The 14,707-nt window shown below is 42.6% G+C and overlaps 1 protein-coding gene across 1 annotated transcript; it reads left to right on the top strand.

The window, feature by feature from the left end:
* The first annotated feature begins 10,980 nt into the window (after positions 1-10,980).
* LOC137281188 (serine/threonine-protein kinase PrkC-like) lies at positions 10,981-13,972 on the top strand. The gene is made up of 2 exons (XM_067812309.1): positions 10,981-11,026; positions 13,086-13,972. The coding sequence occupies exons 1-2, from the start codon at positions 10,981-10,983 to the stop codon at positions 13,970-13,972; spliced, it is 933 nt and encodes a 310-aa protein (XP_067668410.1).
* The last annotated feature ends 735 nt before the right edge of the window (positions 13,973-14,707 follow it).

Raw genomic sequence — 14,707 nt, 5'->3', positions numbered from 1 at the left:
TTATTTTGTAGGACTGATAACTATGGTATTATAACGTCAGTAAAGATTGTCATTTGCAAGATCCTGGCATATATTCCAGGAAAGTTTCATTAATGAGCACCTTGACAAAATCTTGTGTGACTTCTACAAACTGCAGTAGTTTCATGACCCTTCCAATCGATTACATCCGACGCTGACTTACCAGATTTACCATTGCACTGTCTTGTTGATGAGGGCTTGTCCCATAACGTCAAAATCATGTACTGGAGGATATCCCAGGGGTATTCAACGACCCACAATGTCCAAAAGACGCGTTACTAGATTGAGTGATCGCAAGAAGACGCTGTGCATACATTAGTTTGTGAGGAGACAGACGCCCATGTAACAGCCGATATAAGACTGAAAACATACCCGCGTTCAAAGGGTAACTTGAGGGTACTTTTTCAACTCTGAATTAATACCCGGACGATGCCATGCTGACTATGCAGGGAGACAACACTAGAGACATATCTGCGTCTATTCCCAAATATTCTGCCCAAGCGAGTTACAGAAGGTGAATGACGACCAGTGTCCGTTGTGCAGTTTCCAACTTATTGTAACACATTACTTTGTTCCTGTTGGTTTTATACCAAAGATTGATTTCCGGTTGATATATTTTATCTTCGGAAACAACACCATGGGCAAAACCATTAGTACAGGAAATATATCTGAGATATGTTATTTAATTCAAATTTAGGTCTATTGTTATGATTGTTCTGAATGTCTGAATGCCAAAAGGAGTAATCTCAGTACTGTTACGTCAACTTTTTAAGTGAGTGAGTGAGTTTAGTTTTACGCCGGCGGCATGTAAATAATCGAGTAAACCAGACAATCCAGTGATCAACAACATGAGCACGGATCTGTGCAAATGGGAACAGATGACATGTGTCAACCAAGTCAGCGAGCCTGACCACCCGATCCCGTTAGTCGCCTCTTACGACAAGCATAGTCGCCTTTTTTGGCAAGCATGGGTTGCTGAAGACCTATTCTACCCCGGGACCTTCACGGGTATCAACTTTTTAAGTTCCTCTGTACAAGTGTAGATCATTCTTCAGAAACTGCATGAGACTAAGTCCAGCAAGTTCTTGTTGGCATTTCATTGTCTGGTAATCCGCTCCAAGAACATTTTGGCCAATGCAGTTTTTGTCCAACTTGGTTGAGAGTAGAGTGCTCAGTACATTCGTGAGTACATTCGTCATGGTTTACGGACACGTATTGTTAGAAATGAAGGTTAGATTATTATCCATGCATGCAAAGCTAGAAATAATCCTATTTACAGACTCGGTTTACAGTTCCTGATGATACATCGACCTCACTGGGCGAAGCATGTACGTAAATGATGGCGTGAGGCGACAACTGTTACATGGGCGTCTGTCTCCTCACAAACTAATGTATGCACAGCGTCTTCTTGCGATCACTCAATCTAGTAACGCGTCTTTTGGACATTGTGGGTCGTTGAATACCCCTGGGATATCCTCCAGTACATGATTTTGACGTTATGGGACAAGCCCTCATCAACAAGACAGTGCAATGGTAAATCTGGTAAGTCAGCGTCGGATGTAATCGATTGGAAGGGTCATGAAACTACTGCAGTTTGTAGAAGTCACACAAGATTTTGTCAAGGTGCTCATTAATGAAACTTTCCAGGAATATATGCCAGGATCTTGCAAATGACAATCTTTACTGACGTTATAATACCATAGTTATCAGTCCTACAAAATAAGTCAGTTTGAATAAACTACAGCTATCGATTAGATTTGCCATTTACTTATTTCTGGAGAGTCAGTTTATCCAAATAATCAGTTATATTGAAATTTGGATAAATGCTCATGGTGTGAGTAAGGATAACTTATCAATGCTAGGAAACATATGTGGTGCATATTTGCATCAGTCGTTATACGTGTAATTATTCGGTTCATAGTCATTTCTCAGAAGCTGATCGATAACAAAGCAAACAAAGCTCAGAAACAACTTCTTAATTATGCTATAACAGCTGCTTTCCACTCGGCACAGATCCTTGGCAGCTGTGGAAAAGGATCTACACGGACAAGGCGGTATAACGAAAAACAGGTTACTGTCGATAAATCCATTTGCTATTGAAACCGAGTCGGTAAAATATGTCTACCTTTGGGTGTCCTATCTGTTCCATACACTGACTGACCTAATGAATCTTGAGAGGTTGGTGCCTTTTTGAATAATTCAACGTTTCTGGACCACGTTTTGCCCCTTGTGCAGGTGGGCGTTGTTTAATACACTAACTGACAAGTTGCCACCCATATAATTGTCTTATATTCGTAATATTCGATTTGTTATATATCAAGTCAAATATAGCATCACTGTGGGAGGATTCTGGAAGACCAAATAACACTAGATCACAAAGCAATACAATTTTGTATTCACAATGGATTACAGTACTGTATTAGCCTGCATTGCATCTACCTCAATTTAGGATCAAGATAGACTTTTTATACTGCTGCTTCATAGTACCATGATTCAGTAAATTTAGGATTTTCACAACATCTCATTCACATCACCGTGAAGAACGCCTCTTTAACCAACACAGTGTTTATTATAACACAATTCCTACCAAAGTACGTTGTTTTCGAAACAAATGGAAAGTATGTGTAGTTTCTTGTGTATGTTAGTGTAGGTGGGCACCAAGATATGAAACCAACTTTTTGCAGTTGTTGGATTTGATGTCTCACAAAATGTGTACAGTACACTGTATGCCCGTCCCTGTATGGTAATATAATATACAATTTCCAACATAATCTTAAAATATAGTAAATAAATATGATTTTAAATACACTCAATAAAATGAATGGAAAACATTCAGCAAAGCACTATATACGTAGCTCACGTATCGTAACACAGTTCGCCTCGTGGATCCATGCTCCACAAACATTAATACATAACTAGTTTACATATTAAAGGTAATATGCAGCAAAATGGGTTCGTGGGATCCTGACAGTCAGGTTGAAAAGGCTCATCATCAGCTCAGGACCCTCGCCCGCTCTGCACGCAGTCCAGACAGCGAAAGGGACTTCTCCCAGGATACACTGCCTAGTCGAACCCACCAAGAACTTTCCGGAGAATATGAAGGCTCACCAACACTGCAGCTTTATGCTTTAAAAAGCTTGTCATAAGCATGTGCTCCTGGTGGAGAACCTTGACACTCTCTTTATTCTTTATTTATTCTCCAAGCTGACAGAGTTCAAAGTAGAAGTTGCAAAAATTAAATATGTAACACATTGTCACATCGTTACGAAATGTAATGTCACTCTGAAGGTTGGCTGCACAGTAGTGCTGTGTGACTCCTTTGCACAAGAGGTGAATGTACCTTACAGTCACACTGGTGAATGTTCTCTGATCTTCCGTAATCCGTCCATACTCTGGACTGCATGACCGAAGGCATAACACTAAGGAAGGACATCTCAATGTCTGACAGGTTGTGAAAACATACACGGGACCACTATTGATCAGTTCACACCACAACTGATCTCTTACAGGGAGTGAGTTATGACACTGCACGGCAACATGAACACAGGGGTAACTATATGTCAGTCCCCACTTCTCACAAAGATACACAGCTTTAGTGTCTCTGATGCTGGAACATACTTGCACCACAAACGTGGATGAGGTTCGGTATAGGTGGTCTTCCAGAGACAATGTCCATGCTGGATGGACACACAAATCTCTGTGTATCTGTGAGAACCACTGGAGATCTGTATCAACTGTTATCCTATCGGTGCAATAGGAGGAGAGGAACCTCCAAACAGCAGCTTTCACACTTTGTTTCCACGATGCCTTATGTGGAAAGATGTCAGCTGACAAGTAGTATTTAACAAGTTATACTTCTGGAGGAGTCTCATCAGATCAGGAATGAAACCTCTCGGTTGTGCACACGCACCGTGAACGAAGCACAGAAGCCTTGTCAGAAACACCTGATGCGGAAGGTAGGATGCGCTCATATTTATGAGGTTTCCGGCAAATAAGAGTTTATTTTTATCTATCTCTGCTTCCAATGGTAGTAGACCTAGGAGACCAAGATCAGTCCCTGTTCACTTTGGAAGGCCTTGTGTCGTTTTCATCACATGTCTGTAGGTTCAAGCATATTAAAATCTCTGTTTAGCGGAGAGAGTTCCACAATTCACTGCCGAAAAAGCACTGTGGTAGCGCTACTCTCTGGATCAGCTTCAGTCAAACAGTAGGAGACATAACGGATGGATTCCGCCCCTTCCTTGAAATTATGTAAGTATAGGATCTAAGCTTAGTACATGCGTCTAGTGTTCTTTTCATTGAATTAAACCCGTCAGAGAGTATAATGCCGACATGTTTGACTTGATTAACTGTTGGTAGTTCGTCAGCAACAACTTAAGATTTATTGCTAACCTGAATGTAACGCGCTCAGTCTTACTGGGCGAGAATGTGAAGTGCCACAATCTACTGTAGTTTTCTGCGATTTTAAGAAGAGAGCTGAGATTACTGGTACAGGAACTCACCAAAGCTACGTCATCGGCGTAGTATTCAAATCCATAATCAGGACATCCTTTTTCGATTCAGTGATATCCTCCAAGAGCTGATTGATACACAGCATATATGCCTAGCAGACAATACTCCACCCTGACGTACACCTTGTTGAAGAGTGAACCATCTCGACTGCATGTTACCTATCAATACACAGCCCTCCATATCATGGTACAGCTCCACGTCCACAGTTTTCCTTTAACTCCACCATCATACAACTTCTTCTGCAACCCATCATGCCACACATTGTCGGATGCTTTACAACTGTCAGGAAATACCAAATGGATATCTCTGCCTAGCTCTTGGTAGTGTTGAAATGTCTCCTGCAAGTTGAACAGAGACTTTCCTGGTAGGCCATCTTCTCTGCTGTTTGTTAGGGAAACTGTTATCCTGTCGCAGAGCTTTTAGGTGTGGATGTAAGACCATTTCAAAGACTTTCACTATTACGAGGCTTAATGAAATACCGTGATAACAGTTTTGGTCTTTCTTTGATTTGCCGCCTCCTTTATGTAGTGGCAGGATAACGCTACGCTTCCAGGCCCGTGGAATGAGACCAGATTGAATAACACACTTATGTAGACAGCTCAGGTGATGCATCAATGTTCTTCCTGCAAACGTCAGATGTTCATATACTAGTCCATCTGTTCTACCTGATTTTCCATTATTTAGCTACTTGCATATTGTCTCAACTTCGGGAAGTTTGATATGACAGGGATGAGATGTGTCAGCATAGCACAGTTTCCTTATCTCAGTAACCTGATCTCCGAAGCTGTCTGATTCATTTCAGAAGACTTTTCAAAGTCATTTATCCATTGGGATATCACATTATTTGCAGCATGTCTCATGTCTTTCGTGAATTTGTCTTTATTCATCTAGTACTCCTCGAATCATGTTCAGGGCTGGACCATGGCTGGACCTTGGAGTCAAAGACACAGACATGGCAAAGACGTGTAAAACAGCGAGCCAAGCCATCATGTCTTTCAAGATATGCTGTTTGTACCAAGGAACGGCATCCGTTGACAAGTTATGGGACAGTCTCTGTAAATGTATTGAATAATCAACATTTCATGAAGATATTTGGTTTTAGAATCACATGTTGGTGATTGCGAGTTTGAAGTGAGTGGTTCTCAGCAGCAATTACATGTTTTATTCTTATGATAGGCTATTTACACATCGCACATATCAATGTCCCTAGCATTCCTCCTCAAGGCGCTGGTATTTCTTTCCCACGATCATTGGACATCAATGTAAACGTCACATCGCACATATCAATGTCCCTAGCATTCCTCCTCAAGGCGCTGGTATTTCTTTCCCACGATCATTGGACATCAATCTAAACGTCACATCGCACATATCAATGTCCCTAGCATTCCTCCTCAAGGCGCTGGTATTTCTTTCCCACGATCATTGGACATCAATCTAAACGTCACATCGCACATATCAATGTCCCTAGCATTCCTCCTCAAGGCGCTGGTATTTCTTTCCCACGATCATTGGACATCAATCTAAACGTCACATCGCACATATCAATGTCCCTAGCATTCCTCCTCAAGGCGCTGGTATTTCTTTCCCACGATCATTGGACATCAATGTAAACGTCACATCGCACATATCAATGTCCCTAGCATTCCTCCTCAAGGCGCTGGTATTTCTTTCCCACGATCATTGGACATCAATGTAAACGTCACATCGCACATATCAATGTCCCTAGCATTCCTCCTCAAGGCGCTGGTATTTCTTTCCCACGATCATTGGACATCAATCTAAACGTCACATCGCACATATCAATGTCCCTAGCATTCCTCCTCAAGGCGCTGGTATTTCTTTCCCACGATCATTGGACATCAATCTAAACGTCACATCGCACATATCAATGTCCCTAGCATTCCTCCTCAAGGCGCTGGTATTTCTTTCCCACGATCATTGGACATCAATGTAAACGTCACATCGCACATATCAATGTCCCTAGCATTCCTCCTCAAGGCGCTGGTATTTCTTTCCCACGATCATTGGACATCAATGTAAACGTCACATCGCACATATCAATGTCCCTAGCATTCCTCCTCAAGGCGCTGGTATTTCTTTCCCACGATCATTGGACATCAATGTAAACGTCACATCGCACATATCAATGTCCCTAGCATTCCTCCTCAAGGCGCTGGTATTTCTTTCCCACGATCATTGGACATCAATGTAAACGTCACATCGCACATATCAATGTCCCTAGCATTCCTCCTCAAGGCGCTGGTATTTCTTTCCCACGATCATTGGACATCAATGTAAACGTCACATCGCACATATCAATGTCCCTAGCATTCCTCCTCAAGGCGCTGGTATTTCTTTCCCACGATCATTGGACATCAATCTAAACGTCACATCGCACATATCAATGTCCCTAGCATTCCTCCTCAAGGCGCTGGTATTTCTTTCCCACGATCATTGGACATCAATGTAAACGTCACATCGCACATATCAATGTCCCTAGCATTCCTCCTCAAGGCGCTGGTATTTCTTTCCCACGAGCATTGGACATCAATGTAAACGTCACATCGCACATATCAATGTCCCTAGCATTCCTCCTCAAGGCGCTGGTATTTCTTTCCCACGATCATTGGACATCAATGTAAACGTCACATCGCACATATCAATGTCCCTAGCATTCCTCCTCAAGGCGCTGGTATTTCTTTCCCACGATCATTGGACATCAATGTAAACGTCACATCGCACATATCAATGTCCCTAGCATTCCTCCTCAAGGCGCTGGTATTTCTTTCCCACGATCATTGGACATCAATCTAAACGTCACATCGCACATATCAATGTCCCTAGCATTCCTCCTCAAGGCGCTGGTATTTCTTTCCCACGATCATTGGACATCAATGTAAACGTCACATCGCACATATCAATGTCCCTAGCATTCCTCCTCAAGGCGCTGGTATATCTTTCCCACGATCATTGGACATCAATGTAAACGTCACATCGCACATATCAATGTCCCTAGCATTCCTCCTCAAGGCGCTGGTATTTCTTTCCCACGATCATTGGACATCAATGTAAACGTCACATCGCACATATCAATGTCCCTAGCATTCCTCCTCAAGGTGCTGGTATATCTTTCCCACGATCATTGGACATCAATCTAAACGTCACATCGCACATATCAATGTCCCTAGCATTCCTCCTCAAGGCGCTGGTATATCTTTCCCACGATCATTGGACATCAATCTAAACGTCACATCGCACATATCAATGTCCCTAGCATTCCTCCTCAAGGCGCTGGTATTTCTTTCCCACGATCATTGGACATCAATCTAAACGTCACATCGCACATATCAATGTCCCTAGCATTCCTCCTCAAGGCGCTGGTATTTCTTTCCCACGATCATTGGACATCAATCTAAACGTCACATCGCACATATCAATGTCCCTAGCATTCCTCCTCAAGGCGCTGGTATTTCTTTCCCACGATCATTGGACATCAATGTAAACGTCACATCGCACATATCAATGTCCCTAGCATTCCTCCTCAAGGCGCTGGTATTTCTTTCCCACGATCATTGGACATCAATGTAAACGTCACATCGCACATATCAATGTCCCTAGCATTCCTCCTCAAGGCGCTGGTATTTCTTTCCCACGATCATTGGACATCAATGTAAACGTCACATCGCACATATCAATGTCCCTAGCATTCCTCCTCAAGGCGCTGGTATTTCTTTCCCACGATCATTGGACATCAATCTAAACGTCACATCGCACATATCAATGTCCCTAGCATTCCTCCTCAAGGCGCTGGTATATCTTTCCCACGATCATTGGACATCAATCTAAACGTCACATCGCACATATCAATGTCCCTAGCATTCCTCCTCAAGGCGCTGGTATTTCTTTCCCACGATCATTGGACATCAATGTAAACGTCACATCGCACATATCAATGTCCCTAGCATTCCTCCTCAAGGCGCTGGTATTTCTTTCCCACGATCATTGGACATCAATCTAAACGTCACATCGCACATATCAATGTCCCTAGCATTCCTCCTCAAGGCGCTGGTATTTCTTTCCCACGATCATTGGACATCAATGTAAACGTCACATCGCACATATCAATGTCCCTAGCATTCCTCCTCAAGGCGCTGGTATTTCTTTCCCACGATCATTGGACATCAATGTAAACGTCACATCGCACATATCAATGTCCCTAGCATTCCTCCTCAAGGTGCTGGTATTTCTTTCCCACGATCATTGGACATCAATCTAAACGTCACATCGCACATATCAATGTCCCTAGCATTCCTCCTCAAGGCGCTGGTATTTCTTTCCCACGATCATTGGACATCAATCTAAACGTCACATCGCACATATCAATGTCCCTAGCATTCCTCCTCAAGGCGCTGGTATTTCTTTCCCACGATCATTGGACATCAATCTAAACGTCACATCGCACATATCAATGTCCCTAGCATTCCTCCTCAAGGCGCTGGTATTTCTTTCCCACGATCATTGGACATCAATGTAAACGTCACATCGCACATATCAATGTCCCTAGCATTCCTCCTCAAGGCGCTGGTATTTCTTTCCCACGATCATTGGACATCAATGTAAACGTCACATCGCACATATCAATGTCCCTAGCATTCCTCCTCAAGGCGCTGGTATTTCTTTCCCACGATCATTGGACATCAATCTAAACGTCACATCGCACATATCAATGTCCCTAGCATTCCTCCTCAAGGCGCTGGTATTTCTTTCCCACGATCATTGGACATCAATGTAAACGTCACATCGCACAAATCAATGTCCCTAGCATTCCTCCTCAAGGCGCTGGTATTTCTTTCCCACGATCATTGGACATCAATGTAAACGTCACATCGCACATATCAATGTCCCTAGCATTCCTCCTCAAGGCGCTGGTATTTCTTTCCCACGATCATTGGACATCAATCTAAACGTCACATCGCACATATCAATGTCCCTAGCATTCCTCCTCAAGGCGCTGGTATTTCTTTCCCACGATCATTGGACATCAATGTAAACGTCACATCGCACATATCAATGTCCCTAGCATTCCTCCTCAAGGCGCTGGTATTTCTTTCCCACGATCATTGGACATCAATGTAAACGTCACATCGCACATATCAATGTCCCTAGCATTCCTCCTCAAGGCGCTGGTATTTCTTTCCCACGATCATTGGACATCAATCTAAACGTCACATCGCACATATCAATGTCCCTAGCATTCCTCCTCAAGGCGCTGGTATTTCTTTCCCACGATCATTGGACATCAATCTAAACGTCACATCGCACATATCAATGTCCCTAGCATTCCTCCTCAAGGCGCTGGTATTTCTTTCCCACGATCATTGGACATCAATCTAAACGTCACATCGCACATATCAATGTCCCTAGCATTCCTCCTCAAGGCGCTGGTATTTCTTTCCCACGATCATTGGACATCAATCTAAACGTCACATCGCACATATCAATGTCCCTAGCATTCCTCCTCAAGGCGCTGGTATTTCTTTCCCACGATCATTGGACATCAATCTAAACGTCACATCGTATCATCAATCTCAACTCCCTGAGGAGTGTGAAACTCTTGCTGCCACTAGGCGCACCGAGTTTATTGTGGCTGTCTCATGCTAACAAGGTACCCACTTCACAGTTTGGTAGACTGGGACACATAGTCACAGCATTCTGTCCAGGTTCACTGCACGTTGATGGACCCGCAACCAGGTGTTTACACGTTTTCATGTAGCCTCCATCTGGTCATATACCAACGGATTTGTGGGTTATTTTAAGTGCACACCGGGGGTTGTGACAGCACGGAAAGAGTCTGCATACAAAGTTGACTCTAAGGTTTTTAAACCCGGTCACAGGTGGTCTCGATCCCGACACCTCAACCTCCCTGGATCACTAGCCTGGCGCTTTAGCTAGCTCGCCAGCCGCCTAACATCAGCTCGATACATGAATATTTATATATGTACATTCATAAATATTTATATATTCATGTACTACGTATACAAGTATTAATTCATCTCAGGGGAATTGTACGTCTGTACCTATTCGACTTTATGACTTCTCGATCTCAGGTAAGACTGTTGTTGATAATTCTCCTTAACCCTGATGATAAGAAAAGTAAGTGAGCGAGTTTAGCATTCAATATCACGGGGCTGGGATACCAGAAATGGGTTTCACAACATTGTACCCATGTGGGAATGATAACAAGTACATAGTTACACATATCTCCGAGTCATATTAGTGGTTGACAGCCGTGAAGAAATGAGTGCAACACGAAACTAAATTTAGTTTCACACCTTTGATTCCGTCGTCCCACTCAGATGGTTGTAATTGTGTTCTGTCCAAGGAAACCGAAAATTTTACTAATATACCAGGAACAGCATACACACTGAAAGAAGCGTTTTCTTTTCAGTGATGAAAGTGCAAGTCGTTTCCATCACCTTCTGTTTCTCCCTCGCAGGTTAGTATGTACTTTGATCAAACAGATTGATTGTTTATTTTGATCTACTATTTCACATCCACACACACTGTTTCTCCCTCGCAGGTTAGTATGTACTTTGATCAAACAGATTGATTTTTTATTTTCATCAACTATTTCACATCCACACACACTGTTTCTCCCTCGCAGGTTAGTATGTACTTTGATCAGACAGATTGATTGTTTATTTTGATCTACTATTTCACATCCACACACACTGTTTCTCCCTCGCAGGTTAGTATGTACTTTGATCAGACAGATTGATTTTTTATTTTCATCTACTATTTCACATCCACACACACTGTTTCTCCCTCGCAGGTTAGTATGTACTTTGATCAGACAGATTGATTGTTTATTTTGATCTACTATTTCACATCCACACACACTGTTTCTCCCTCGCAGGTTAGTATGTACTTTGATCAGACAGATTGATTTTTTATTTTCATCTACTATTTCACATCCACACACACTGTTTCTCCCTCGCAGGTTAGTATGTACTTTGATCAGACAGATTGATTGTTTATTTTGATCTACTATTTCACATCCACACACACTGTTTCTCCAACACCCTAACTCAATGCTGACACTTTAACAAATAACTCCGAAACTTAAAATATTTAACTTTCCAATGTGCAAGTGCATACAACAATACTCAGATATTCCTTCTAAGATCAACCCTGAACAATTGACTCACTATGTTTGAACTATGTGCCGCATCTGTAGAACTCTGAGATTGGGGGTAGAGATAGACGTCAGTAACATCCGTGGCTGTCGTAGGAAACACGCCATCGGATGATCGGAGTCCTTTGTTTCAACATCATCGTGTCGCATTCCGCAGATAGACGCTCATGGTGTCAGTCATTTGGATGGTCTGGTCTAGATTGAATTAATATCAGACCGCTCTCATAGACAACACACACACATCTTACTAGTTAAATATTCCTTGTAAAATTTCATTTCACCTTGCATGTCAACAAGCAGCCTGGTTGACTGTTCCCCCAAATACAAGATGCTTTTCAAGGCGTCTAACTGTTATTTTAGGCCATGTGTGCACGTATTCGGAATCGAATAGAAAACGTTTTCCAGATTGTGAGTCTTTGCACCAGACCCAGTAATTGTCCACGGAGTTTCATGTAAACTAATGTCGAAATAGAAGACTGTTTTAGGGTCTGCATCCCTGTTGACCCTGTTTTGGGCTGTTTTAGGCTCTGCATCCCCGTCGACCATGTTTTGGGCTGTTTTAGGCTCTCTACCCTGTCGGTCCTGTTTTGGGCTGTTTTAGGGACTCTAAGTCGACACTGTTTTGTGCTGATTTAGGCTCTGTATCCCTCAAATGTGCACAACTCAAATGGGATATGCCGCAATGACTGACTTCGGCCTAACTGGGCATTCAGTAGGATGCTTGAGAGCTCGAGGGTATACAGAAAAGCATGTTTACTCACGAAACACGAATAACTGCTGAAAATATAAGATGAGACTATAGATGACAGTTAGGTCACTCAGTCAGGTATGACCTCTGACCGTCGACTCACGTGGCATTAAACGCATGCGCTGCCTACTGGCACAAGGGGTCCTCTCAAAGACATTTTTAGCCTTATCGCATGTGTTGATCGACAGGACTGGATAATGTTAAATATAAATTAGGACATGCCGTGTCCTTCACTACTTTAATTAGCCTATGAAATTACCATATCTTAGCCGATATCGCTATCTCCCAGCCCAACCGCAACCATCGTCTGCTTCACCCGTCCTGGTTTTGTTTTTGAGACGACCTCCTCCTACCTGTTTCTTTTTATAGTGACAGTGAGATCCCATGGTCGTTACGCCCTTACGCCCGCCATAGTTTCAGCACGAAAGTTATTATTTTTTACGTCAGCTATCGTTTATAATGACGCTCAGTCTAAGTTCAGAATGGACATGTAAAAAGTAGCCTTTGTAATATTATATCATCGCACTCTAATTTGCATAAAGCCATAGTCTGTTTCAGATAAGTCCTGTTTCTGACAGAACTTTTTAACAACCCATTCTCCTTAACTTGCAGTCTCTGCCTTCAACCTTAATACGACAGTCTGTCCGAGAAAGGCAGTACCCCCATCCGTCCTGAACTTTGGTTTCCTCGATGACGGCATCCCCCGTGACCTTCATGAGTTCCCTCCGGTGTTACTGAACGTCAACAATGTACACGTGTTCGACGACAAGGCGGGTTCGGGTGCGCAAGCTGAGTTGTACACGGGGAGATTACTCCACACAGATGAGGACGTCGTCGTGAAGGTGTTCGACGGAGCCCCACTAGAATCAATAATGCATGAAGCAACTCTCATGACGTACCTGCAAGGGGTTCCCCACGTGCCTCGGTTCCATGGCTTACTGCCAATGGGTCCTGATATATTAGACCTCGGTATCGTCATGGAATATATTCCAAACGGAACGACCATGTACGATCTTCTGTTGCTAGGGATGCTCCCAGACTGTGACTGGATAAACATAGCCCAGCAACTAAGTACTGCTCTACTGGAAATGCATAAGCGATACGTACTGTTCAACGACCTGCACGACAAGAACATCGTGGTGTCGTGGCACGGACCCATGCCGATGGTGTACGTCGTTGACTTCGGGGACGCCACCTTCAGAAAAGGGAACTCCTTCATGCAGAACTTTACGCAAGGACCAGGCAATCCATTTCCATCCCCAGAGGCTCACTTCGGCATCACTACTCCCGCTAGCGACGTGTACTCACTAGGTATAATCATGGCCCATATTGCTGATTACGTAAACAACAAGTCTTTCTACACCACAATTCAGCAGTGTTTGGCAAGCGATCCCAATGATAGACTCCCGCTGTACAATCTTAACGATTTCCTAGTGGATTTGTACGAATCTACATGCATGAAGACCTCTGCCATATGGGACTATCAGCTGAGAAGCTGAGAGGCTGCATTGACATCGTTGTGACATCAATAGCTTATATGTCAGTAGTTTACATGCCATGACTTCAATACTTTATATGTCATGGCGCCAATAGTATATGTCATGACTTCAATAGTTTATATGCCATGACTTCAACAGATTATTTACCATGACGTCAATAGTTTATGCCATGGCGTCAATAGTATATGTGCCATGGCGTCAATAGTATATGTGCCATGACGTTAATAGTATATGTGCCATGACGTCAATAGTTCACATGCTATGGCTTTAATAGTTTGTATATGCCGCAACTTAAATACTGTATATGCCATGTTTCAATAGTTTATATGCCATGACTTATATTTATATTGCATTTATATTGCATTTATATTCCGCGCTCATTGCATGTTCGAAGCGCGCATTAAAAATCTAGTTCAGGTATGCTCTTTTAAACAGATGCGTTCATTACTTGTACTTTATATTTGAATGTTTCTACAAATAGTAGCTATTATGGTGATCTACCTTCGGTTGCCGGCGATCTTTAGCCTGGTTTTATATTATATTATCATAAATATTGGTATATTTTAAAGTTACATGCATGTCTGATACTTATAGTGGGATATTTTACAGCTAATCGTTAGTAGCTATTAAAATTAATACATTACCATCAATATGAGCCTCGTGTAATGACTGTATGAGTGAAACATTGGCGACGTGACTATAAATCTTAACTCTTTCAATAGTTGCCATGGCATA

This window comes from Haliotis asinina, chromosome 4 (genome assembly GCF_037392515.1).
Source record: "Haliotis asinina isolate JCU_RB_2024 chromosome 4, JCU_Hal_asi_v2, whole genome shotgun sequence".
NCBI classification, from domain to species: domain Eukaryota; kingdom Metazoa; phylum Mollusca; class Gastropoda; order Lepetellida; family Haliotidae; genus Haliotis; species Haliotis asinina.
This window is presented reverse-complemented; position numbering and strand designations above follow the sequence as displayed.